The sequence below is a fragment of the Acomys russatus genome, chromosome 28, assembly GCF_903995435.1.
Source record: "Acomys russatus chromosome 28, mAcoRus1.1, whole genome shotgun sequence".
In the NCBI taxonomy this organism is placed as follows: domain Eukaryota; kingdom Metazoa; phylum Chordata; class Mammalia; order Rodentia; family Muridae; genus Acomys; species Acomys russatus.
The window spans coordinates 22,930,060-22,956,103 of record NC_067164.1 but is presented as its reverse complement, the minus strand read 5'-3'; the positions used below and the strand labels follow the sequence as shown (position 1 = coordinate 22,956,103).

General features: G+C 42.0%; 1 protein-coding gene and 1 pseudogene across 6 annotated transcripts in view; one reads left to right on the top strand and one right to left on the bottom strand.

The window, feature by feature from the left end:
* Window positions 1-2,439: 2,439 nt before the first annotated feature.
* Window positions 2,440-2,864, bottom strand: LOC127210970 (60S ribosomal protein L28-like; annotated as a pseudogene).
* Window positions 2,865-8,064: 5,200 nt separating this feature from the next.
* Hnrnpd (heterogeneous nuclear ribonucleoprotein D) overlaps window positions 8,065-26,044 on the top strand; it is a 20,560-nt gene continuing 2,580 nt past the window's right edge. For 2 of the 6 annotated variants that reach the window (XR_007833354.1, XM_051170887.1), the window contains exons 1-7: window positions 8,065-8,315; window positions 10,161-10,217; window positions 22,236-22,404; window positions 23,433-23,594; window positions 24,893-25,024; window positions 25,553-25,652; window positions 25,761-25,907. Coding sequence is in view for 4 of the 6 variants with exons in the window: in XM_051170887.1 (XP_051026844.1) it covers window positions 8,080-8,315; window positions 10,161-10,217; window positions 22,236-22,404; window positions 23,433-23,594; window positions 24,893-25,024; window positions 25,553-25,652; window positions 25,761-25,907 (1,003 nt within the window). In the remaining 2 variants the exon portion in view is untranslated. The remainder of the gene's footprint in view (window positions 8,316-10,160; window positions 10,218-22,235; window positions 22,405-23,432; window positions 23,595-24,892; window positions 25,025-25,552; window positions 25,653-25,760; window positions 25,908-26,044) is intronic. The other 4 variants (XR_007833355.1, XM_051170889.1, XM_051170888.1 and 1 more) reach the window with 3 other exon arrangements.

Below are 26,044 nucleotides of genomic sequence, written 5' to 3'. Positions count from 1 at the left end.
CTGTATAAATAATAAGTAAATAAGTCTTTTCAAAGAAAGACGTTGTTATACACTCTAACGATTACTCTCAAATTCATGAATTCAAATGATCCTCCTGCCTCAGCCCCCAGAGCTGCTAGGATTGCAAACAATCTTCTTCACACGGGGTGAAAGCATTTGTTTATTCACTCATTTATTTGAGATAAGGCTCAGCCAGCACAGTCTAGCCTCAAACCCACTATGACTTCTGACTCTCCTGCCTCCGTCTCCCAACTGCTGGGGTTGTAAGTGGTGTGTCAGTATGTCCAGTTTATGTAGTGCTAGGAGTGATCCCAGGCTCTATGCACTCTACCAACTGAGCCACATCCCTGGCCTTTCACATCATCAATCTGCCTGCCTGTCTGCTGTACAAGTACTGGGATTTAAAGTATGCATGCCAAAAAAAAAAAAAAAAAAAAAAAAAAAAAAAGTATGCATGCCACCAGGCCTAGCTTAAGTCGTATTTTTAATGTCATTAAAATGTGCTTTTCTGAGCAGATAATAGCATTCAGAAGAATTAAAAGCCTCATATAAACAATATTGTTTTCCGTCTATTGACAGAAGAAATCATCCAAGGGGCTAAAACAGTCAAGATGTGACAGTAACACTTTAATTCATCGCTCTAATGCCTTTCCCATAGTACACTGTCTACACAGCATCTGTAATGACCCATTTAAAAGTTTAAGGAAGTCGGGCACTGTGGTGCCGCCTGTAATCCCAGCATTCAGGGAGGCAGAGGGAGGCAGATCTCTGTGAGTTCTAGGCCAGCCTGTTCTACAAAGTGAGTCCAGGAAAGTCAAGGCTATAGAGAGAAATCCTGTCTTGAAAAAAAACCCAAAAAATAAACAAAATAAACAAATTCCTAAACCTTTTATTTTATCAATAAAAATTCAGGAGCCAAAAAAAAAAAAAAAAAAAAAAAAAAAAAATCAGGAGCCAGATACTGGGGTGAACACCTGCTAGCTCGGAGAGGCAGAGAAAGCACCCGGCTGACCTTCCTTATTCAGCTCACATCACCTGATGGAAACGCCCAAAAGGCTCACTTGCTCAGCTGACAGCCCAGGAAGAAAAGGCCAAAAGAACCCACAGCCAAAGGCTTGCTAGCTCAAAGCTCATAAAGCTCCAAAAAACAAAGACCACGAAGCTCAAGATGACCTCAAGAGCTATAGAGCTAAAACCCCAAGAGCCCCTTCTATATCTACATGCTGTTTAAATATCCCTCAACTCACAGTTTCTTCTACTCTTTAATCTCTGTCAGCTGGTTTCTTGCTCTGCCTCTTGACCCAAGGTTAACTTTATTAAATCCTGTGTACAGGCCCGGGTGGTGTTGGCACTTGCCTTTAATCCCAGCACTCTGGGAGGCAGAGGCAGGCGGATCTCTGTGAGTTAGAGGTCAGCCTGGTCTACAAAGTGAGTTCCAAGATAGCCAGGGCTACACAGAGAAACCCTGTCTCAAAAACCAAAAACAAATAAACAAACAAAAATATCCTGTGCACAGAAAGCTCTTGGATTAAAGGTGTTAGGGCTGACTGAACCACAGTTTAGCCACCTGTTTACAATAAACTGAAAGTTCTTGGATTAAAGGGCTCAATCATGTCAAACAAAAGACAGGTGTTTACAATTCACAATGTTGGGGATCACAATGGGATCAAATATCCTGCAACATTTAGCAGCTTAAAAAAAAAAGATTATACATGTGTTAAGTGCATGTATGTATGTGTACTGCATAAATGCTTAGCACTCTTGGAGGCCAGAAGACGGATTCAGATCTTCTGGAACTGGAGTTACAGGCAGCTGTGAACTGCCATGTGTTGGGAACCAAATCCCAGTTCTGTGCAAGAGCAATAAGTGCTAACTGATGAGACATCTCTCCAGTCCCCATGGCATCTTATTTTCCTGGCACTACCTGAAATTATGTCATCGACTGGTTATTCGTCTTGCCCACTAGAATGTCAGGTCCAGTGACTGGACACTATTTGTTTCAGACACTTATATTCCAAACCCCATGCCACTTCTTACATGGCTGATGTGAGGAAAGCTAGCTAGAAACTATGTCTGTATTTAAGAAACATTCTTTTTTTTTTTTTGGAGACAGAGTTTCTCTGTGTAGCCTTGGCTGTCCTGGACTCGCTTTGTAGACCAGGCTGGCCTCGATTCACAGCGATCCACCCACCTTTGCCTCCCGAGTGCTGGGATAAAAGGCATGCACCACCATGCCCTTTTTCTAAAAAATTTTTAAAGTAAGATATCACCCTGTAGCCCAGGCTGGCCTCAGAGTCAAGGCTGCCCTCCTGCCGCAGCCTCTCAGTGCTGGACGCCAGAGGTACCCATCCGCACACCAGCTTATAAAAACAAACAGCTTTGTTTGTTTGTTTGTTTTTGGTTGAAAGGTCAGCAGACTCTTTTATTTGCTTCTGGGAAATGGGGCTCAGGAGTTCTTGGTGGGGCGGGTCCGTTTCCTCTTCACCACCACAGGCTTCTGGCTTCGCAGCATGGCACTGGCACCACGGATGGCTGCCATCTGAAGATCAGGGCGGTACCTGTTCTTTCGGATCATGTGCCTGATGCTGCAGAGGGTGGCCCGAGCGTTCTTGTTGATGGTGGTCCTCACCTAAGAAGGAGTGGGTTTTTGCTGACCGGATCTGCGTTTCACGACCACCACAACCCCATTGCCATCGGCTGCGGGCTCCACTCCCACACTCTCGCAGAGAGCCATGCCGCTGTGGTTGAAGGAGTTGTGAGCTGCCTTCAGATTATTGGGCTCGCTGCTATGCGCCTGCTTGATCCTCTTGATCAGGAAACTGGAAGCAGTTCCGAACCATTATCCACTGCATGTGCGCGGACATGTCGGCGGCTCCTTTCTACAGGGCCGCCGGAGACGGAAAGGGCCCAGGTGCATTTTTTTTTTTTTAAAGATTCATTTATTTATTAAGTATATAGTGTTTTGCCTGTATGTACACCGGAAGAGGGCACCAGACCTCATTATAGGTGGTTGTGAGCCACCATGTGGTTGCTGGGAATTGAACTCAGGACCTTTGAAAGAGCAAGCAGTGCTCTTAACTTCTGAGCCATCTCTTTAGCCCCGCCCCCCCCCCATGCATTTAAAAAATTTTTTTTTTAATTTACGTGCATTGGTGTGAGGGTGTCAGATCTTGGAGTTACAGACAGTTGTGAGCCGCCATGTGGGTGCTGGGAATTGAACCTGGGACCTTTGGAAGAGCAGACAGTGCTCTTAACCACTGAGCCAACTCTCCAGCTCCCCCCCTCCCCCCATGCATTTTTAAAGTAGGAGTTGGTGATTGATTGATGGGTGGAGTGAAATTGAAATGACAGGCGTTTTTGGCAGGGGTGCAGGAGTGGGTGGAGCTGTAAGGAAGGTGGAAGATGCAGATTTGTGGGCAAGATAACAGTGCTGGACGTTTGAAACTCAAGAACTCTTTGGTTCTCAAGGTAGACGCATTACCTAGGATGTAGTTTTGCAGTGACATGACTAGATTTTCTTGTCATTTGGACGCTTTTTCCAGTTGTGTTTAAAGGCACCCTTCTGATGTTTCAGTTGCACAGGTAGGACTGATTACGGTAGGCAGATTTCACTGCTAAACAAACCCTGACTGTCACAGTCAATGAGCTTCTGTATTATCTGAATAGAGTGAGCACTTCTTGATTACTAAAACTAATACAGAAGGGTTACTGTCTGGGAATCGGGTAACTTCACCTAGGCTCACAATACTAGCTAAAACTTTTTTATGATTTGAGGTTATAATGCAATTATATTATTTCCACCTTCCGTTTCCACACTCTAAAGCCTCCTACATACCTCCTCCATTGCTCTTTTATAAATGTATGGCCTCTTTAAATGTTAAATACACACACACACACACACACACACACACACACACACACACACACATACGTAAGTACATAAATATAACCTGCTCTGTCTGTATGTTACTTATATGTGCATGTTTTCAGGGCTGATCACTTGGTGTTAGGTAACCAACTGGTGTCCTCTTCCTGGAGCAAGATTATTTCTCTGATCTCAGCAGTCCTTAGTTGCCTGTACTTTTATGTGTGTGGGAGTTTTGCTGCACGTATGTCTGTGTACCACCTGTGTGCCTGACACCAGAAGAAGCCAAAACAGGGTGTCAGATCCCCTAGGACTGGAGTTACAGAAGGCTGTGAGCCGTCTTGTGAACGCTAGGAACTGAAGTCAGGTCCTCTGGAAGAGTAGCATATGCCCTTAAGCACTGAGCCATCTTCCCAGCTCCAAAGCCCACCCTTAACACCGTGCTTCAGTCCTGCTGAGGGTAGTCTTTAGGCAAATTAATGGGTCTGCCTGGGTAAGTGCTAGTTAACATGATTAAAGCCGCTGGCTGGGCTTGTGGGTCTTTTGTAGCAACGAGCTGGCTCCTCTTGCTGTTTCATCCTGTTCATCACTACTTAAAATCTAAGCAGAGGCTTTGGCCAACACCATCTGTAGATTGGATGGAGAAGATTTTGTTGTTGTTTTTTGTTTGATTGGTTTTGTTTTGGTTTTTGGTTTTTGGAGACAAGGTTTCTCTGTGTAGCCTTGGCTGTACTGGACTCACTTTGTAGACCAGGCTGGCCTCGAACTCACAGCAATTTGCCTGCCTCTGCCTCCCGAGTGCTGGGGTTAAAGGCGTGTACCACCACACCCGGCTGGATGGAAAAGATTACAACTCTCTTCTTGACTCTGGGCCATCTTGCCCTGGAGAAAGTGACACAGTCAAAGCATCAAAGCAATTTTGATTTTTGGTCGTGCTAGGAATTGACTGACACCAGGGTCTCCAGCATGCTAAGCCTCACACAACATCCCAGGGTTGCCTGAAACATACTCAGAGGCCGCTGAAATGATGGAAGTTTTGATGGCCTGGACACTGGGAGGTGATATTGCTTCCTTTCCAGTGGTTTGGAAAAGTCAAATACAGCACCTCTAGCTACATGAACATTACATTTGTACGTATGAATGAGTAATAAAGCTTTAAAAATAAAAAACCCTTTTCTTCTTAAGAGAGTTTACACACAAAGTGAGTCCAGGACAGCCAAGAATATGTAAAGAAACCCTGTCTCAACAAACAAAAAAACCAACCAACCAACCAACCAAACAAAAAGATCATGCATCAAGAAATTCCCAGATGTATTTAGGCCAATGATAAAATGAGGTGAGCAGAGTGCCATTTGAAATCCCTAGGTTAAAAAAAAAAAAAATCTAGTTTGTCTGAAAGACCTCAAATCTAGCCAATTGGATGTACCCTGTATTTTGACTGTTTAAAAAATTCAATGGGCAATTACTGTGTCAACACAGTATTTGTTCCATACTTTCCACCTTTATACAGTATCTTTCTATATATGTGTGAATAACAAAATTAGGATATATAGGAATGTTTATTTCTGTTCTCCATAAACTAATGGTGTCTAGGCGGCTATGATTAAGACCAGCAGAGATAAAGAAGGGTAGTGGGCTGTGTGAAGGGATGATTAACTCAGCTAATGCCACAGGTACAATAACACGGATTGGGATTTTGAAGGATGGATAGCTTACCGGGCAGGTAAAGTTTAAGTTATATGGTTGGAGGAAATGGCACAGGATGTGGACTTTAAGGCCACAGTCTGGAAATAGTGGCTCATCCTTATAATCCCAGATTTCCTGAAGAGGCCACACTAAGCTATACAATGAGCTCCAGGACAGTCTGGGTTAGAGATCCTGTCTCAAAAGAGAAAATAACACAATGCAGACACTTAGGCCACAGTATGAGGAACTGAGTACCATTCAAATACCAGAAGCTACAGACTTGTCTGTGGATTAGACTTTTTGGGAATTTCAAGGTCTTAGTTACTGTTCTATCACTGTGAGGAGACACCATGACCAAGGCAGTAAGAGAAAAAATATTTTAACTGGGGGCCTTGCTTACAATTTTGGAGGGTCGGTCTGTTATCATCACGATGGGAAGCAGGCAGGCAGGGCAATACAGAGCAGTAGCTGAGAGCCTGATGTTCTGATCTGCAGGCAGCAGGCAGAGAGAGACACTGGGCTCTGCATTGTCTTTTGAAACGTCAAAGCAAACTCCCAAGGACACACCTTCTCCAACAAAGCCACACCTCCAAATCCTTCCCAAACAGTTCCAGGCCACTGCGACTAGACATTCAAATGTATGAGTCTAGGGGGCCATTCTTATTCAAATCGTCACAGCCAGTGTTTCTAAAAGGTGTATCATTTGAATCTAAAGGCTGGGTAGTTGTAGCCTACCTATAATATTTGACTTGAGTCCAAGGCCACCGTATTCGGTGCATATTTTGGAAGGTGCAGACAAATGTGGAATCACTTCTACTACTCAGCTGTCTTGACGTTGCCTTTCTGTGATTTGCTTAATACGGTTTTGTAACATTGTACTTTAAAGAAATTCCCGTCACTTGATGCATGTTCTTTCATTGTAAGTATTGTTAACACAAACTCTGGCGACTCATGTTTTGTTTTAATCTTTGGGATTTTCGGGTTATGTATATGCTGACTTAACTACACCATGGGACGCATGTATTTATACTTTTTTTTTTTTTTTTTTGATGTTTTGTGAAGGGGTTAACGCCAGGTTGGCCTCAACAACCCGCTCTACTTTCTCCCGAGTCCTGGGATTACAGTGTGCACCAAGTCAACAGGGCTGAACTCTTGGGGCTCTATGCAGTCTTTTGTAAACTTTTCCAAACCCAGTTTGGAAACTGGATACTAAGCAGTCAAGTGGTTGACAAAAACAAAACAAAATCTATCTATCTGTATTCAATTTACTTTTAAGAGTCTTGCAGGCAGTTGAGTAAGAATTCTGATAGGTTTCTTAACGAATAATTTAAAAATTTGAATCACACACCTAACGGTGTTTCATTTTTCTTTTTATAAAATCGCCACCTCAACACCACAAAACCAGAAACCTCGTAAAGATGATTCATGACATTTATATATCCTATTTAATACAAGGACTGGAAACTCATTAAAAAAAAAAAAAAAAAAACCCTGGCGTCGACTTCAACACACTTCCCAAGCCCCAGTAACTCCAAGGAATCGTGGCTGGCTTTAGGCTCTTCTAATAACGGAAGCACAGCGTTAAGAGTTGGAAAGCAACTCTAAGAAAAGGCAGCCTGCGCCCTCAGCGGCCTTAAGCCAGCAGCCGGCGCCGCGGCGGGACCTCCAATGTCACCCGCCGCAGGCTGGGACGGCGGGCGGAGGAGCATCGGCGACCCGTACACACCCGTGGCCGGCCGTCCCATCCCACGCAGGCCACGGGAGCCAGAGCCGGGGGGTGGGGTGGGGTGTTCCTGAGGGCATCTGCCGAGGGGGAGGACGAGCCACACCCCTCCTCCTCCGAGGAGGCCGGCTCCAGCCAGCCGCAGCCCCAGCCAGCCTAGCGAGGGGACTCCAGGAATCCGCGGAAGGGCGGGGCCAAGGGAAGCGGCCTCTCTAGCCGACCCCTCGAACCTGCGCTCCTTGTTCTCGATGGTCCCCGCGCGGACCCTCTAAAGCACGCCACTTCCGGTTCCCTTTAAAGGCCCGCGCCGCGCGGCGGAGGAGCGTGAGACCGAGTATAAAAGGGAAGGAGCGGGCGGGCGGGCGGGGCCGTGGGGAGGGGGTGGGGTGGGGACTAGCGGGTGGAAGGGGCGGAGGAGGCGCAAAGGGCGCGCTCCGGAGTCACGTGACCGGGACGCGCCGTTCTTCCGTCGGCCATTTTAGGTGGTCCGCGGCGGCGCCATTAAAGCGAGGAGGAGGCGAGAGTGGCCGCCGCTGCTACTTATTCTTTTCTAGTGCAGCCGGGGGAAGAGTTGAGAGTGCGCGCCGCGCGAAGAGTGGGAGGCGAAGGGGGGCAGGCCGGAGAGAGGCGCAGGAGCCTTTGCAGCCACGCGCGCGCCTTGTCTTGTGTGCCTCGCGAGGTAGAGCGGGCGCGCGGCGGCGGCAGCGGCGGCGGGGATTAGTTTGCTGCTAGTTTCGGTTCGCGGGCGGCGGCGGGTGTCGTCTCGGCGGCGGCGGCGGCGGAGGAGGAGGAGGCAGTAGGCACTATGTCGGAGGAGCAGTTCGGAGGGGACGGGGCGGCGGCGGCAACGGCGGCGGTAGGCGGCCCGGCGGGCGAGCAGGAGGGAGCCATGGTGGCGGCGGCGGCGGCGCAGGGGGCATCGGCGGCGGCGGCGGGAAGCGGCGGCGGCGGTGGCGGCTCTGCGGCCGGAGGCACCGAAGGTGGCAGCGCCGAGGCAGAGGGGGCGAAGATCGACGCCAGTAAGAACGAGGAGGATGAAGGGTGAGTAAGGGGCGGCCCCGGGCAGCCGCTCGCCAGCCCCCTCCCCCCCCCCCCCCCGGCCCCGCCATTAGGCCTCGCTCCCGCGCCTGCTCGCCCGCAGGCCCCGAGTGCAGCAGCCGCTTGCTCGGTCGGCCCCTCTTCTACCTCGGGCTCCCCGGGGCCTGCATTTCCTCCTTCCCTGCCTGCTCGCCCCCCTCCCCCATCACACGTTTCCACCTTTAGCCGTCACCATGCTACTCCGCGGCCCGCCCTCTTTCCTCCCTCCCCACGGGTCTCCTCCCACCGACTTAGCCGCCAGGATTTTTTCCCGCCTGTCGGAGCTACTCTCCACCCCCTCCCCCCCAATCTATCCCGGATTTCTAACGTCTTAGGCTTAAAAATGCAAACGCACAGAAAGCTTTTTACCAGGGTTACCGAGGTTTGCTGGGTGCTTCACCGCCACCCCGAGACGGTGCGATTATTTACACACGCTTGCTTTGGGGAAGGTGTAGGCTGTCCACCTCTTTTCTCCCGCGTCGGCCACAGGCCAGTGGTTTTTCGCCTTAGGACTCGTTCGTTCTGTCCGCTGTCACCACGGCGCTCTCAATACAGGCCCTGCATTTGTGCTATAGACAGACTGGGCCTGCCGATGCCCCCCCCCCCACCCCCCCGGTCTGATGGCGCGTTGGTTGGTCCGGCTCCGCGGGCTCCGTTTAAGCCCTTCCTGGTCGATGGGGCCTGCGCTTGACAGGGGCTCTTCTACCTCCTGCCTGCCTCTGCTTGCCCTTCCCCCATTCTGCCAAGTTACTCTCCCTGTTGCACCCTTTTCGCGCCCTCTGATAATGGGTTGCCTATTTGTGCAGATTGTAGTCTTTCCTTACTTATTCTGGGCAACTTAAAATTTTTTTTACGTCTCTCCCGTCTTTTCAGTGCCCTGGAGCCTGTTTTGGTTTCTTCTCCGTCTCGCCCTCTCACTATTGTTGAAAGAAGCCCACTCGCCCTTTAAATTACAATAAGTCCTGTGTTGTTCAATGGATTGATTTTTGTTTTTCAGGATTTTTCAATACTAACTTGCTTCCTCTAATTGAAGTAACCTTTATATTGCCACCAAAAGTTGCTTTTAATATGTTAAAATGCAGCCTTTGGGAGCAGAGTGTCATACGGGAGATTAGGAAGTGGGGGGGGGGACGGGACGGCTCGATCCGGGTCTTTAGATTTTCTTGTTCCCATTACAGATTGCTGATCTTGAGTTAACGGTTTCGATACTTTTTATAATGGGGCTGTGCGTATGCAGTTTTTTTTTTTTTTTTTAAAATTATAACGAGAAAGTTTTGGTGGGAAGTTTAAAGTGTCATTTTAACTTGGTGTTAGAAACCGTGATTTCCATTAGTGGTTAAGAATATAAGATTTGTAAGGAGGTTGGGACAGCAGAGAAGTACTTGGAGTATAATTTCTAAAGAACTCTCAGTTCGGGCTGACGCTTAGTCAGCTACTGGTTGTGCTGGCCTTAGTGGAGGGTCAGGGGTGGGAGGGAAGAGAATTTAATAAATGGAGCTAATCTTGAATGATATGTGGCTTAATTTGAGAAAGGAATACATGGTAAATATTAGAAGATTTAAGTTTCTAACATTTTGGGTTTTGCTTTCTGAATTATGTTCTTTGGACAGAGGCACCAAAATGGTTAATTGTGTAACTGGGGCAGGCTTTCTATTACCCCTGAAATTTGAAGTTAGTAAGTAGCTAGCTGTCTTTGTAGTTATTTTTTTGTTGAACTGAAGTATAAATGAATTAGTTTTTAACCCTAACAATGTCAAAAACTAAAACTAGAATTTTGATTGGTTGCTGTACCGGTTGTTAATTCCCTAGCCATTCAAACTCCTCCCCACGACACACTGAAGCAGCGACGGCACAGCGGGAAGAATGGTAAAACTTTTACATTTTATTTCTGTCTTATAAAGATTTCAGTAGTCATAACATGCAGAGGCTCTGTAATTTAGTTGCCCATTGAGTCCCAGGAGATTCTGACATTAATACGGTAGGCTGAGTCTTGTGCCTGGGATATAAAGCCTTTCTAGAGATCCTAAGTGATCTGTGGGCAAAAATGATGCCATTGCGTGGTTTGTGGTAATGCATGATGTGTTGACAATTTGGCCAACCTAAACTAAATGTAATTAGTAATTTTTCTTTTAAATATGGGCAAAGAGAAAAGTTACTGTACTTTCATTTAGTTTTTATTAGGTTGAAATATTTTTGTTTAAATTCTAAGCTTAATGCTAAATATAAAGGTTACTTTATAAAAATATTGTGTGTTGAAATGTCTTGCATGTTATACTGAAGTAGTCTGTCAAGTAGACAGTTCCTTAAGTATTACTGCGCTTTACGCAAAGTCCTATGTCTTCACTGACAGTATAAATACTTAAATCATCGTGTATGTGGTATTCATAGGTGGGCCAAATGTGGCTTCCCACTACAGCTCTTACCAGATTTTTTATTTTCAGTGTGATTTGGCTGGAATGTTAATTACAGTTGGTTGACATGTGTTCACATTTGCATGACTTCCCTTTGGAGGCTGGTAGGTTGAGTGTTCTTTTATCCCACTTCTTCTCCTAAAATGTCAGTCTCTGCCCTTAGCATCATATTTTAATTCCCCTGGGATTGTGTCTTTCACCATTAGAAGTTAGAAAGCCAGTACATTGCCTTATGTCTGTACAAACCATATTCTATTAAATTATTTTGGAATATGTTTAAGTTTTATATGGGGTTTATTTTCTAACTATTCTCATTTACTGATGCTTGTCTAGTTTTAAGTTGGAAGTAAAGTAGATTAACAGACAAAAGAAAAAGCAAAATGGAAAAAAACTTAAGACTAGGGCCTGAGTGTGATATAGTAAATAATGTTTAGATGAATATTTTATTCCGGTGTCCTCTGGGCACAGTTAGTTGAGTAATAATCGCAAATTAAAATTAAACTGACTTTATTTGACTTATTTGAACCTTAGTTGTTTGTAGGAAGTTGAATTGACCATGTTTTGGATTTGAAGGTCATTGTTTTTACTCTTAAGAGAGTTATCTTTGCTCCTTCATTTAAGTAGCAAAAACGTGTAGAGCTTTCTGGGGCCGCTTTTGGAGAAAATTTGGTAACTTAGGTAAATGTTATGGAAGAGTAGTAGGTTTTACTCAAGGTATTTGTGCTTCGAAGGCAGTCTTACCCTCTAAGGTTTTGGAGACAGCCTCACTATGTTGCCCAGACTTAGGAGTCTCTTTTTTCAGGCTCCCAAGTCTCCTGGACTACAGGTGTGTTGGCCACTATGTGGCCAGATTTCCCCCATCTATCCATCCATTGATCCATCAATCCATTGATCCATCCATCCTCCCTTCCATCCTTCCATCCTTTCTTCCTTCCTTCCTTTTTTCTTTTCTTTCCTTTTTTCAAGACAGGGTTTCTCTGCGTAGCCTTAACTGCCCTGGAACTTGCTCTGTAGACCAGGCTGGGCTTGAACTCAGAACTCAGAGATCAGCCTGTCTCTGCCTCCCAAGTGCTGGGATTAAAGGTATGGACCACCACCCGGCGGTCTCCCCTATCTTATTCTCCCCTCTTCTCTAATTTGATTTGGTAATTGTCCATTTACCCAACTCCATTTTGTTGCAGATGCTAAACTTTCTAAATAAAACACTGAAGATCTTTAAGCATGTGTTTTTGTTCCTCATGTGTTCCTGTCTTCCACGTCAGTTTAATAATATAGTCTCTATAGTGTAGATGAGACTGGTTAGTAGACTAAAAATCATGTAAAGTTAAATTTTTAAAAAATATTTATTATTTATATATAGTATTCTGCCTGCACACCAGAACAGGGCACCAGATCTCATTATAGATGGATATGAGCCACCGTGTTGTTGCTGGGAATTGAACTCAGGACCTTTGGAAGAATAGCCAGTGCTCTTTACCTCTGAGCCATCTCTCCAGCCCTAAAGTTAATTTCTTAAACTCTTCTGTGTGCAGTTCCTGTTAAAAAGAGGTTTCATCCTGAAGTACTGTTTTTGAGGCAAGGTCTCCTACATGCCTGGGCTGGCCTTGCCCTAATAATATTCCTATCTCTACTTCAAGTGCTGGAGATTGTAGGTATATGCCGCTGTTCCTGCCAAAATATTTTTACAGGTGAATTTCTTTGACATGGTTGCCTTTTTGAATATGAGAGTGAACAGTTATTTTTAGAAGAGTACCCTTGTTTCAAGATAAATAGGGTTTGGCAACAGTGGCTCCATTACCATAGTAAATTGGCTTTCTGAGTTCACCTTTAAATTATTTTTGATATTAGGTTTATTTGTGCATCAGTGCTTATGTGGAAGTCAGAGGAAACTGGTAAGCGTCTGTTCTCATTTCTGTAATGTGGGTCCTGGGGGTTGAACTCTGGTCATCAGGTATGACAGCAAGTTCCTTTACCTGTTGAGTCATTTTGCTGGCCGCTTACTTTGTCTGTTTTTGTTTTTTGAGACAGAGTTTCCCTGTGTATCCTTGGCTGTCCTGGACTCACTTTGTAGACCAGGCGGGCCTTGAACTCACAGCGATCCACCTGCCTCTGCCTCCTGGGTGCTGGGATTAAAGGTGTGCGCCACCATGCCTGACCCGCTGGCCACTTAATTTAAAATCTACAACTCTGAGATCCCTGTTAGTTTTTATATATAGTAGTAAGTTGCGTTGGAATTTCTCATTTTGATTTGTAGTGAGTAGTCTGCAATGCAGTTCTTTGGGGATAGGTAGTGTCTGGTGAAATGTGTATGCTATGTTGTAAGATATGGGGAACAGTTTTTAAAATTTAAAGACCACTGAAAACAATACTATGTCAGTTTTATCAGATTAGATACATGACTCACCCCCTCCTCTAAACATCCTCCCTACCTCTGCAATGTGGTTGATAGGAAGCACAGCAGTTTCATTGAGTTGTTAAGAGTCTGACACTGTCCTGCAACCGTTAGTGTGATTCTCCTTAGAAACGTTCTGTCCTGTTTGAAAAGGGTCTCATTTTTTGTTTAAAATAGTGGAGCGTATAATAGAAACCCCAGTGTTTCTGGGACAGTTTAAAAATTGCTTTGAAAAATAGTACTTTTAGAGTAGTCAAAAGCCAGATTTACTAGGATTTTGATTTAGTGAGATTGGATTTACAGCCAAGACTGTAAGTAGATAGGTCTCCCTGGTCACTTCCTATGGTAATGTTGTGGAAGCTGAAGCCTCAGATTTAGGGGAGAAGCCGTCGGTGTTTTTCCTGTCGATGATGGAGATGAGACTCAATGCCTCGCAAGAGTGTGGGCAGCGTTATACCCCATCTAGGAGTGCTGGGTTCCCTTTGTCATCTACAGAGAGATAGGAAATAATGTGCAGGCCTCCTCTTGGCAAGTGCTCTTTTTTTTTTTTTTTTTTCCCCGAGATGTGGTTTCTCTATGTATCCTTGGCTGTCCTGGACTCACTTTGTGGACCAGGCTGGCCTTGAACTCAGTGTGATCCACCTGCCTCTGCCTCTGCCTCCTGAGTGCTGGGATTAAAGGCATGGGCCACTACGCCCGGCAGCAAGTGCTCATTTTTGAGACAACACCTTAAACTTGGGAGACGTTTTCCTTGAGCTTAAGCGACACCTGTATAAATGCATAGATAGTTTTAGTAATTTATCTTGGGTAGTCTGAAGTATGTAAGACATCCCGTATCTATGGTTAGATTGGTAGATGTGTGTATGTATGTATGTGTAAGTGTGTATGTACGTACATATGTACCTAAAGTCCACTTTGCTATGATTTAAGGCCATCAGGAAAGATAACTAGTTATCTTTTAGTCTTTAGATGAGGTTAGAAGCCATGTCTGAGAACATAAACATGTAATGACTTTCCCGTTTCACTTGGGGCCCTATGCTTGGAATGTGCATGCTTGCAAATGCAATGATAAAGAACTGGCTACTTAGTTTGATTTGACTATAGTTGTGCTTCAGTATTATAGTAAATAGGACACTAAACTGGATGCAGGAAGCCTGGGATTTGTTTCTGTTACTTCCGTAAGTGTGGTCTTAGGTAATAGAACACATTTCTACTTGGTTTTCTGATCTATTTCCTGGAAACAATGCTCACTTTAGGAAGACTGACTACACAGCTTGCTTTCATCTCTGTGTGTATTTGTCCAATGCCCTAATAGTTGCTACTGCCAGTGATTTACTCCTGTGGAGTAAACAAAGGTAAGCATATCTTAGTTTCTGGAGTGTTAAACCTAGTATGTTCATGCTTTGTACTTGAGTATTTATTTTATAGTGGGGGAGAAGACATCATACTGGCATGATTGTCCAGTAGTCATAGTGATAGCTTTAAGTGTTGGGTTCTATACCAGAAGATGTGCTCATTTACACTTGGAGACAGAAATGTATCAAGCAGATAGATCCACTGAAAAGGCAACTGATAAATAACATGTCTTGGAAATGATTTCAGGTTTTTGATACATTAAACAGTGATTAGATTTTTAAAAAAAGAGTTGTTATTACTGGGCTGCACAAACACCTGCAGGCCAGAAAAGGGCATTAGATTACATTATAGATGGTTGTGACCCACCATGTGGTTGCTGGGAATTGAACTTAGGACCCCTGGAAGAGCAGCCAGTGCTCTTAACCTCTGAACCATCTCTCTAGCTTGTGATTAGATTTTTTAAAAAAATTATTTATTTATTATTGTATACAATGTTCTACCTGCATGTACACTTGGAGGCCAGAAGAGTATCAGATCACATCGTAGATAGTTGTGAGCCACCATGTGGTTGCTAGGAATTGAACTCATGACCTCTGGAAGAGCAGTCAGTGCTCTTAACCCCTGAGCCATCTCTCCAGCCGTGATTAGATTTTTTAAAGCATTGAAAGATGTTAGGGGTTGGGGATTTAGCTTAGTGGTGAAACACTTAGCCTATATTCCTAGTTTAAGAAAGGTAAACATCCGTTTTTTGTTTTCATTAGTGACATCTAAACTGATACCGAATAGATAATTTCTAATATTGTGAATAGGTAGTGCTCTCAGTTAACAGAAACATTAACCTCTGGATTAAGGAAACACCAGTCTTTAACTTCTAGGTAAGTGGAAGTGTACTTTGTAAAGGTGGAGTTTATTTAGAAAGTTAAACAGTATGTATGTTGGAAATACTGGGTTAAACAGTTAAGTCTCATTCATTCATTCATTCATTCACTCACTCACTCATTCATTCATTGTTTTCTTGAGACAGGGTTTCTATGTGTAATAGTCCTGTTCTCCTGGACTCACTTTGTAGATCAGGCTGGCCTCAAACTCAATAGTAAGCCACTTGCCTCTGCCTCCCTGAGTGCTGGGATTACAGGCATGCGCTTAAGGTTTATTTTTAAAAGCTGTCGTGTTTAATTTATTAGATGTTATGTCTGCCTGCCTTCCTTTCTTCCTTTTTCTTTACATTTTTCATACAGGATCTTACTCTAGCCCTTGTTGGCTTGGAAGTTACCAACTGGCCTCGAACGCCCATCCATCCTTCTGTTCTGTCTCCTGAGTGCTGGAAAGATGTTTTCAATCTAGTCATCTTTTTAAATGATGGTTGATTTGGATTCTTTTTGAAGTGTTGAGATTTAATGTAAAGGAATTTAAAATCTTGCTTTGAATGTTTGCTCTTTTTATGTTTAGTCTTGAATAATAGGATTCTTTTTCACACTTAGCTTTAGAAAGCATAATATAGAAAACTTAGGGGAGGAATTGCCTGTTTAATAATGGGCAGATAATATTGGGATATAGATTTTTCTGATTAAAGTTTTTTTGACTAGCTAAACTTAATACAGTTTTAAATAGTTAAAAAGTGGTTTTCAGGGCCAGGCAGGGTGGCATACGCCTTTAATCCCAGCACTTGGAAGGCAGAGGCAGGTGGATCGCTGTGAGTTCGAGGCCAGCCTGGTCTACAAAGTGAGTCTAGGACAGCCAAGGCGACACAGAGAGACCCTGTGTCCAAAAACAAAAAAAAAAAAAAAAACAAAAACAAAAAAAAAAAAAAAAAGAGAGAGAGAGAGAGAAATTGGTTCTCAAGTGTCATAAACCACATCAGATACTACTGTCAAAATTTGTCAGGTTATTTCCAAGGTTAGTTTTTATGTTGCTTGTAAAGTCACTCCCTACCAAGTCATAGTTCTCCAGTATTAAAAAGTAATGGCCTTATTCTTAGAAGTAACTCAGAATTTCTAAAGAAAATGCTCATTAATGCATGCCAGCGAGATTTTATTGGAGTTTATTGTAGCATTTTGAAAATTGAGCTTTATTGATGGAGTACCAGAAGAGTTATGTAAATAAGTGTGCTTGGATAACTTTATTATAAAGGGTATTAATGAGTAGGCGGTCACGGCTAAAAACATGTATCACGCTAACGCTCGCTATGAGTTTGTTTATGTAAGGTAATGTGTTGTTGGAAGTGTTTAAACATTTTATCTCAAAATTGGGGGTTAGAGTAAAGACTTGGTATAGAAAGCATCTTAAATACAGTATATAGTATTGAGTGTTAAGTGTTAAACCTAGTGATCACCATTGTCTGGAGAAAATTAGTTTTATGTATTGGGGAGAAGAAAGGGGTGTTTTAAAAATTTATTTATTGGGGCTGGAGAGATGGCTCAGTGGTTAAGAGCCTGCTCTTCCAAAGGACCCGGGTTCAATTCCCAGCACCCACATGGCAGCTCACAACTGTCTGTAACTCCAAGGTCTGACACCCTCATACCAACACAGATAAATTAAAATTAAATAAAATATTTATTTATTTATTTTTATTTTTTATTTTTTGGTTTTTCGAGAGAGGGTTTCTCTGTGTATCCTTGGCTGTCCTGGGCTCGCTTTGTAGACCAGACTGGCCTTGAACTTGGAACAGTCCGCCTGCCTCTGCCTCCCGAGTGCTGGGATTAAAGGCGTGTACCACCACTGCCTGGCTTTTTTTTTTAAGATAGAATCAAACAATAGCTCAGGCTATTGATCCTCCTGCTCCAGTTTTCTAGGTGCTAGGATTATAGTCATGGACCACCATACCCTGCTAATTAGGATTTATTCAGGGGCTTTCTGTCAGCCCTCACTGCTTGTTAGGTATTGCTTTGCATGCCGTACTTACTCAAAAATACTGGCGTATGTAGGATAGAGTTGTTACTGAGAGGACTTTAGAAGCTACATTCATTCTATCAGGATCAGAGTCAGGTAGGTCACACCACCTGTGCCCCAGCTCCAGGTGCACCTGCAGTTGTACATGTACACAGCTCTCAAAAACACGTGTAGAAAACCATACACAATAGCCCTTTTTTAAAAAAAGAGAAGTATTATTTTTAGGCCATGTGTTTTAACCTATAGGTATTTAAATGTTTTCTACGGTATTTTAAAATTCGAGGATTGAACATACATGATTATATTTAAACTTCTTTAGGTTTTTTTGAGACAGGATTTTTTTGTTGTAGCCTTTGCTGTCCTGAACTAACTTTGTAGACCAGGCTGGCCTTGTCACAGAGATCTGCCTGCCTCTGCCTCCAGAGCACTGGGATTATAGACATGTACTACGCCCAGTTCTTACGTAAAACTTTTTTAAAAGTGTTTAAATTTATGAAGCCTTTCCATTTGAAGACGGAAGCATGTTAATGAAATTTTAAGTTATGTTTAGATTGTGTTTTGCCTTTAAAGATAACTTTAATTGAATTAAAATACATTATTCCTTTAAATTATGTTAAGGCCATTTTGATTAGTGACTGCAGATAATGTTAACATTTTGAAAATTATCACTCTATCCCCTTTAGGACTGTATAGTTAGTAGGTGGTGGAACTAGCATATAAAACCAGGCAGATGATTCACTGTCTCTAGCCTTGTAGAAAAAAAATCAATAAAATGTTCTACAAAGGTCTACCTGAGTGACCATTGAGAGCGGGGCAGTCTTCTGTCCTGTGTCGTGTAACTATGCTTGACACACATAGCTATGAAAACACAGTATTGAGTAGCTGTTTTAAATGGACTTTTGTATTTTCTTCTGGCCACTGAAATACTTTGCTTATATTTGTTTGCTTAATAAGTTAGTTAGGTATGGTGATGCACATATATTGCTCCAGTACTCAGCACTGGGGAGGTTGAGGCACAAAGATTGCCACAAATTTGAGGCCAAGCAGTATTATATGAGACTTCATACATGGAGTAGGGAGGGACAGATGACCACTGTAGATTAAATTCTTTAGTTGCAATTATTGGTTCACCTACAACTAAGGATCACATTTAAATTTATATTGCAGCATTGGAATCATTTTGTTTGTTTTTTCTTGAACAGTTCTTTTGATAGTTTTTTTTTGTTTTTAAGACAGGATTTCTCTTTGTAACCCTGGCTGTCCTGAACTCACTTGGTATTGTTGTCTAGGCTGGCCTTGAACTCAGATCCCCCCTGCCTCTGCCTCCCAAGTGCTGGGATTACAGGTGTGCACCACCATGTCCCTCTTCATGCCTGGTTCTCTTGATAATTTTAAATGGCTGAGAAATTTCAAAGTTCTTTTGAATTACTAAAAAGTGTTTACATCTCTGCAGGGGTGAATAGCAACTTGAAAATAAACCTCTCGTGTAAGGCTTTATATTGGACAGACAGTAGGTACTTTGCTTTACACAAAATATGGCTGTATAAAGTAGTCCAAGCTAGTGTTACTTACTCTTAAGTGATCTCAGAATAAGGAAGTTCATGCTTCTGTTCATAAAGGTTAGCAGACATTCTCCCACTGTATAGTTAAACCTTGCCTTCCTTACAGAATAAAAATGGGGTGGATTTCATACTTCCTGTTCAGTAAAGGTAAAATACAGTGTTGTTTTTTTTAATAATGTATTTTCTGTTTATCTTTTTATCTTATCTTTTTTTTAAAAGATTTATTAATTTATTATGTATATAATATTCTGCCTGCACATACCCGCAGGCCCAAAGAGGGCACTGGATCTTATAGATGGTTGTGAGCCAACATTTGGTTGCTGGGAATTGAACTCAGGACGTTTGGAAAGCAGTCAGTGCTCTAAACCTCTGAGCCATCTCTCCACCCTCCCTTTAGCTTTTCTTAAAGCAGAAAAAAAAATCCAGAGTGCTTTTGTGATACCAAAACACTGATAAATTTGTCATAGGCTCTAGCTCAGAAGCTGTTGTGCTTCCCACAGGATTTGGAAAACTTGGTACCTGGCTCATTAACAAGTAGTTAGTTGCTTGTTGGTGAATTGAATTGCTGGCAAAACTTAAAGAAAATGTGTTTTAAAAGCTAAGCAACTCAAATGCACCTAATGTACTAGTTAAGTAACTATATTCAGAGAGAAGGAACATAACCATAAATCATGACTGTTGAACTGAAGGCCAGGAGTATAGTTTGTAGAAGAATATATCATTCCTTGAAGCCAGTTGTGGCAGCTCCACTACAGGTGGAGGTTGGAGAATTGCCACCAATATGAGGCACTCTTGAGCTGTAGTATAAGACCCTGTCAGAAACAGTCTTAAAACATTTGGTTCAAAAAAGTTACAGATTAAAAACGGGATTAGGCAGCGCAAGCAGTACTTGAAGAACAGTGTAATACTATGCAATATGTAAAAGTGACAGTTGACCGAAATATTATTCCGGATAAAAGGCTTATTTGTTAACAGAAGGGTGTTTGCAGTGAACATTTTCAGCTCTGTTGAGGGTGGGAAAGCTTTTGTTTTTTTAAGAGCACTTTATTGGGTCAGTTGATAATTTAACTTCCTATCTAAAAAGCAGTTACATGGCTTGAAAATAGTAGATACCTCATTCTATGTGTTATGTTGCTATTTTTATTTTTAGGACGTATATATAACAATTTTAAATTGAGGACATTTTCCCTATACATTGCTTTTATGAAGTAAAAATGAATTCTGTCTTGATACTTGTCAAGACAGAAATTTTCTATTCTTCCAGTTTACCCTTCTATACTATTTTTTATTATAATTTTCTTTAGACTGAAATAATTTTAAATTATTCAGCAGTGGGAAATTTCTGTAATCACAGATGGTGATCAGGTAGTTAAATCTCAGCCGAATTTGCTGTTAATGGATACCTAAGCAAGAGGCCATTGCTTTGGTAGTCAGTGTCTTCTTTTAAAACAAAAAACAAACAAACAAACAAAAAACCAAAAACCTAGAATCTATCTAACCTTAAAAGGGTGAATGTTGGTAATGAGTTTTCATTCATGAAAGTAGTATTTTGGACCTGTAGTTTAAAAAATGCTATTTATAGTAGTGGTTATTTAAATAAGAGTTGTATTTTGGGAGTTGCGTTATTCAATTGAAAGATGTGTATTGAGAAGTCTTAAGCTTTTCATTGAATTGGCAATAAGCAGACACTTAAAATGAACATGTGAGTTTTGGTTATATTCATTTGATTATAACATTACTGTATGGTTATAAGTCTTTAGGACTATACACTTTGAGGAAGTCTTGAAAATTGGGGCCTGCTTTATAATATGTTCTAGGTTAAATTTAAATGGAAAACTCAACATGCTACCTGAAGTAAGAGTTTGTACTCAGAATTGGCTTTGTTGTCAGTATCAAGTTAAACTTGGCAGTAAGAATGCGTAGCACTACAGCTAAGCAGACACAGCAGAGGTGAAGATAAGGAGCAGCCTACCTTCCCAGTGGGCTGTAGTGGCCGTTGTTAAAAGCCTGTGACATGGAGATGCTTTCTTTCCAGAGCTGACGGTTGCTGCCTCATCTTCCCCTCATCATCTCTTTTCATGACCCCCCTCTCCCCCCAAACAAGCATGATTTTATCTTGGTAGTAAAATTTTTAGCCCTTTTATGACTAATTATAATAATTTACTACTAAGTTTCCAGTTTGACTTTTTTAAAGGGTAAAAGGTACAGTCTTGCTTTTATTGCTACTATTAGCTTATTGATAAAACAAGCAGATAGAGAAATAATCACAGCTACTGCCAGAACTCTTGGCTGTTGAGACATAATTTGCTCTTATAGATGGTCTTTTCTTGTTTTGTTTTTCGAGACAGGGTTTCTCTGTGTAACCTTGGCTGTCCTGGACTCACTTTGTAGACCAGGCTGGCCTCGAACTCACAGAGATCTACCTGCCTCTGCCTCCCGAGTGCTGGGATTAAAGGCCTGTGCCACCACGCCTGGCTATAGATGGTCTTTTCTTGGGTGTTTTGCACTTAACATGTTACAGGCCTAAACAGTTATTACTTGTTAACTCAGGTTCTACTGTCAGTAAATGATCTAAGTGAGATGTGATGTGGTGGGTAATTATTTTTGCCATTCCGTTTATATGACTAACTTTGGTCCTTTTGTAAGGACTCCTACACATGAAAAGGGCTAGATCACAGATTAGAGGACTTAGCAATTTTTCCATTTTATGTGCTAAGAGTTCTGCAAATGGGAAAGCTATTAAAAGTAGAAAAGAAGTTTCAGCATAGACAGGATTCTGGGGGCAATGAGGATTTAATAGACTTTAGAAGCTAAGATTTTATCTGTGAAAAAAAACCCTAATGCTTTTATTTGGCATGCAAATATATATCAGCAAATTGTTTCTGGCTCAGTATTTTTTAAAAAGATTTATTTGTTATTATACAGTATTCTGCCTGCATGCACCTATACACCAAAAGAGGGCACCAGATCTTATCACAGATGGTTATGAGCCACCATGTGGTTGCTGGGAATTGAACTCAGGACCTTTGGAAGCTCAGACAGTGTTCTTAACCTCTGAGCCATCTCTCCAGTCTCCTCTTGCTCATTATTGTTTTTATCAGAAGGAACAGTGCTAAGTGAGACTTTAAACAGTAGGGTTTTTATATGTGTCTGTAAGAATAACAATTTATTGTACTAAAAAAATGCAGTTTGAAAAAGGTGTGCTACTGATGTGAATAATGTAAGGCAAAGTTTATTTTTCTTAGCATTTTAATACTGCTTTTTGTCTTTACAGGAAAATGTTTATAGGAGGCCTTAGCTGGGACACTACAAAGAAAGATCTGAAGGACTACTTTTCCAAATTTGGTGAAGTTGTAGACTGCACTCTGAAGTTAGATCCTATCACAGGGCGATCAAGGGGTTTTGGCTTTGTGCTATTTAAAGAGTCGGAGAGTGTAGATAAGGTAGTGTGTTACATATATTCTGATTAATGAAACATGGAGAGTTTGATACAATAAACTTGTGTTACTTGTGGGTCCCCTTTTATAAGAAAGAAGAGATATATTTGGTCCCCTTTTATAAGAAAGAAGAGATACATTTCTCACCTGTTTTTGTTGTGTGAAACAAGGTTCCAAGTAGCTTGGGCTGGTCTCAAGCTTGCACAGGTAGCTGAGGATTATCTTTGACTGCTTGCCTCTGCCTTCCAGGTGCTAGGACAGCGGAGGTGCACTACTAGCACACCCTGTTCTTTCTCTATGTTATTTGAAAGGAGAGGCAGAATCACAGATTATTTACTGACTGCTTTCCATGTATCAGCCTTTTTAAACTAAAAGGAACTTTAAAAAGACTTGAGACTTGGCTGGGGCTAGTTCATGCTTAGTATGTATATGGTCTGTGTTTAGTCCTAGCAGACCCCTCCAAGAGGGTAGAGGAGGATTTTTTAAATCTAATTTAAAAAGATACAGTATGGCTGGGCAGTGGTGGTGCACACCTTTAATCTCAGCACTAGGGAGGCAGAGGCAGGTGGATCTCTGAGTTGGAGGACAGCCAAGGCTGTACAGAGAAATCCTGTCTAGAAAAACAAAACAAAGACACAGTATGACAAGCTGGCAGAAAGTGCCTTCCTCACAGTTCTGTTAGGCAAGCAGTTTTCCTACCCATGATTCTCAGACTAGAGTAGGCAATTATATGCATAATGATTTACTTTGGATTAAGAAATTATTTTGGTTCTGGGCTGAGGGGAAGTAGGGATGTTGTTATCAGTTAAAGGTGATGGTTACCTAGTAGTCAGCTCAGTTGCTGTGGTACTTCCCCTCCATCAGTTCTCAGTGATTTTTATCCTTGGGCACTAGTCTGTATTAGCTGACAGTTAATCTTAAGCCAGTTAACCTAATGTTGGCATTAGGTGCATTGTGTAAATTATTTTTAAGTAATTTATTTCTAAACATAAGTTAAGCTTTACATTTTAAAGTGAAACACTTAATTTCTTTAGGTCATGGATCAGAAAGAACATAAATTGAATGGGAAAGTCATTGATCCTAAAAGGGCCAAAGCCATGAAAACAAAAGAGCCTGTCAAAAAAATTTTTGTTGGTGGCCTTTCTCCAGATACACCCGAAGAGAAAATAAGAGAGTACTTTGGTGGTTTTGGTGAGGTATGTTGTGTTTTGATCCAGTTTATGTCAAAATTAGTGTGTGATTGTACATTAAGTGCACCTGGCCATTGGTATTTTTTCAGAGTTGCAAAATATTTTTGATAATGATATTGTTATGAGCAGATCTGAAGACTAGGTAACATTTTTCTTGTTGAGCATCTGTGTGTTTCAAGTATTAGATATATAGGTGGAATAGACAACCCCATCTCCAACCCCAAAGAAGAGTCTTGCTAGGTAATCCAGGCTGTCTTTGAGCTTTTTCTTTTTCTCTGTAAACTGAAATTGTCATCTTCTACCTCTGTCCTACATAGACTACAGGAGTCACCCGTTATGTCTGAATTGGACAGCAGTTTAATCAAAATTAGTACAGGGAGGAAAAGTATAGGCAATATGAGGAGGAAGTCATGATTGAGTTACCTGAAATATAGAAGGAAACACTTAAGAATAGGACGTAATAAGATCAGAATAGTATAGTAGGTTACCAATTTAAATATGTGTAAGTGCCAGCTTAATGAGACCTACCAGTTCCCTTTCATAAATTAATAACTAAACTTAACCTGAGGTATTTTGGGCCGTGGTCTCCAAGGATTGCATGGTGGCATTTCTTGACTTGAATACAGGCTGAGGCAGGCTTGGTGGCTCGGGAGGCAGAGGCAGGTGGATCACTGTGAGTTCGAGGCCAGCCTGGTCTACAAAGTGAGCCCAGGACAGCTAAGGCTACACAGAGAAACCCTGTCTCCAAACACACACATACACCAACAAAAAAAGGAATACATGCATGCTATCACTTAGAAATGGAATGCCTAATGCCAATAAATATTATACACAAAAACCTGGATATAGATTTTTTTTTTTCTTATGTAATTGTAAGAACAAGCTGTCTTTTTGTATAGGAGCAGTAAGATTGGAATTGTAGCTTCTACCTGGAGTTAACTACAAGTTTGCCAGTTTGCAGTATTGTTGCCAGATCACATTTTTATTTTCAAATGCAGAGTCTGCCTTGTTTCTTCTAAAATGACTGTTGTCTCGTCGATCTTTGTGGACTCTGGGTTTGTGACTCTTGAGTTAGGTAGAAATATTGGTAAATACTGAAGATTGATTTTGTGATTAGGTGTGTGAGGCCTTAGGGAGTTTGGAGATTCTAATTGAAAAGACTAGAAAAATGGGGAGAGACAGCGGAATAGAGCTTGAGGGTTAAATGTGTTTTCTTTGTGCCTCCCTTCCCCTACTGTGGAAACTTGTTACTAATAACATTAGAACACAAACTAGAATACCTTGTCTTTCTTTTTAAATATCAGGTGGAATCCATAGAGCTGCCTATGGACAACAAGACCAATAAAAGGCGTGGGTTCTGTTTTATTACCTTTAAGGAAGAGGAACCAGTGAAGAAGATAATGGAAAAGAAATACCATAATGTTGGTCTTAGTAAAGTAAGTTAAAATATCTGCTGAGTCGCTTAGGAAATCTATTGTTGTAATACAATGTTTTGCTGTAGGATCTGGGTTGCTTGCTTGCTTATATTAGGGTCTTAGTCGCTTTATACTTGCTGAGTCACTGGTGAGCTTTTCACTTTCATTGCCGAGCAGCGGGGATTTGCTTGTTAAAATAGACTTTTATTATTTCTTTGTTTTGTTTTGAGACAGGGTTTCTCTGTATAGTCCTGGCTGTCCTGGAACTCGCTCTGTAGACCAGGGGTAGCCTTGAACTCAGGAGATCCACCTGCTTTGCCTTTCCAGTGCTAGGGTTAAAGGTGTGTGTCAGCACCAGCATTAAAATACTTTCTTAGGACCTAACAGAAAAAGTACTAGATCTCCAGCAAGCACGTGGAGGGAAGGGTTAACAGCAAGCAGATTTAAACAGTGTTGCCAATTCTGATTACAAACTTGTGAGTAACTTTGTTTTCCTGAGTCAATGTAATAATTGGTTTTTTTTTTGTTTTTTGTTTTCCCTTCCCTTAGTGTGAAATAAAAGTAGCCATGTCGAAGGAACAGTATCAGCAACAACAGCAGTGGGGATCTAGAGGAGGGTTTGCGGGAAGAGCTCGTGGAAGAGGTGGTGGTAAGCTATAGCCTAAGTTGACTCTATCTTAAGCTTTTCTGCTTTTACTTACCCTGAAGTAAAGATCTTTGCTGATCTGACTTTAGTGAACCTATTAATGTGCTGCAGGCCCCAGTCAAAACTGGAACCAGGGATATAGTAACTATTGGAATCAAGGCTATGGCAACTATGGATATAACAGCCAAGGTTACGGTGGTTATGGAGGATATGACTACACTGGTTACAACAACTACTATGGATATGGTGATTATAGCAGTAAGTACTATACTTTTTATATTAACTGCTATTTGACATTTACTTTGTGCAAATTTGGATAGGTAGAAAAGTTAGTATAGCCTTGCCAAGGGCAAACTTCTTCAGGTTACAAATTCCTGGAAAGTAAACTGCAGCCA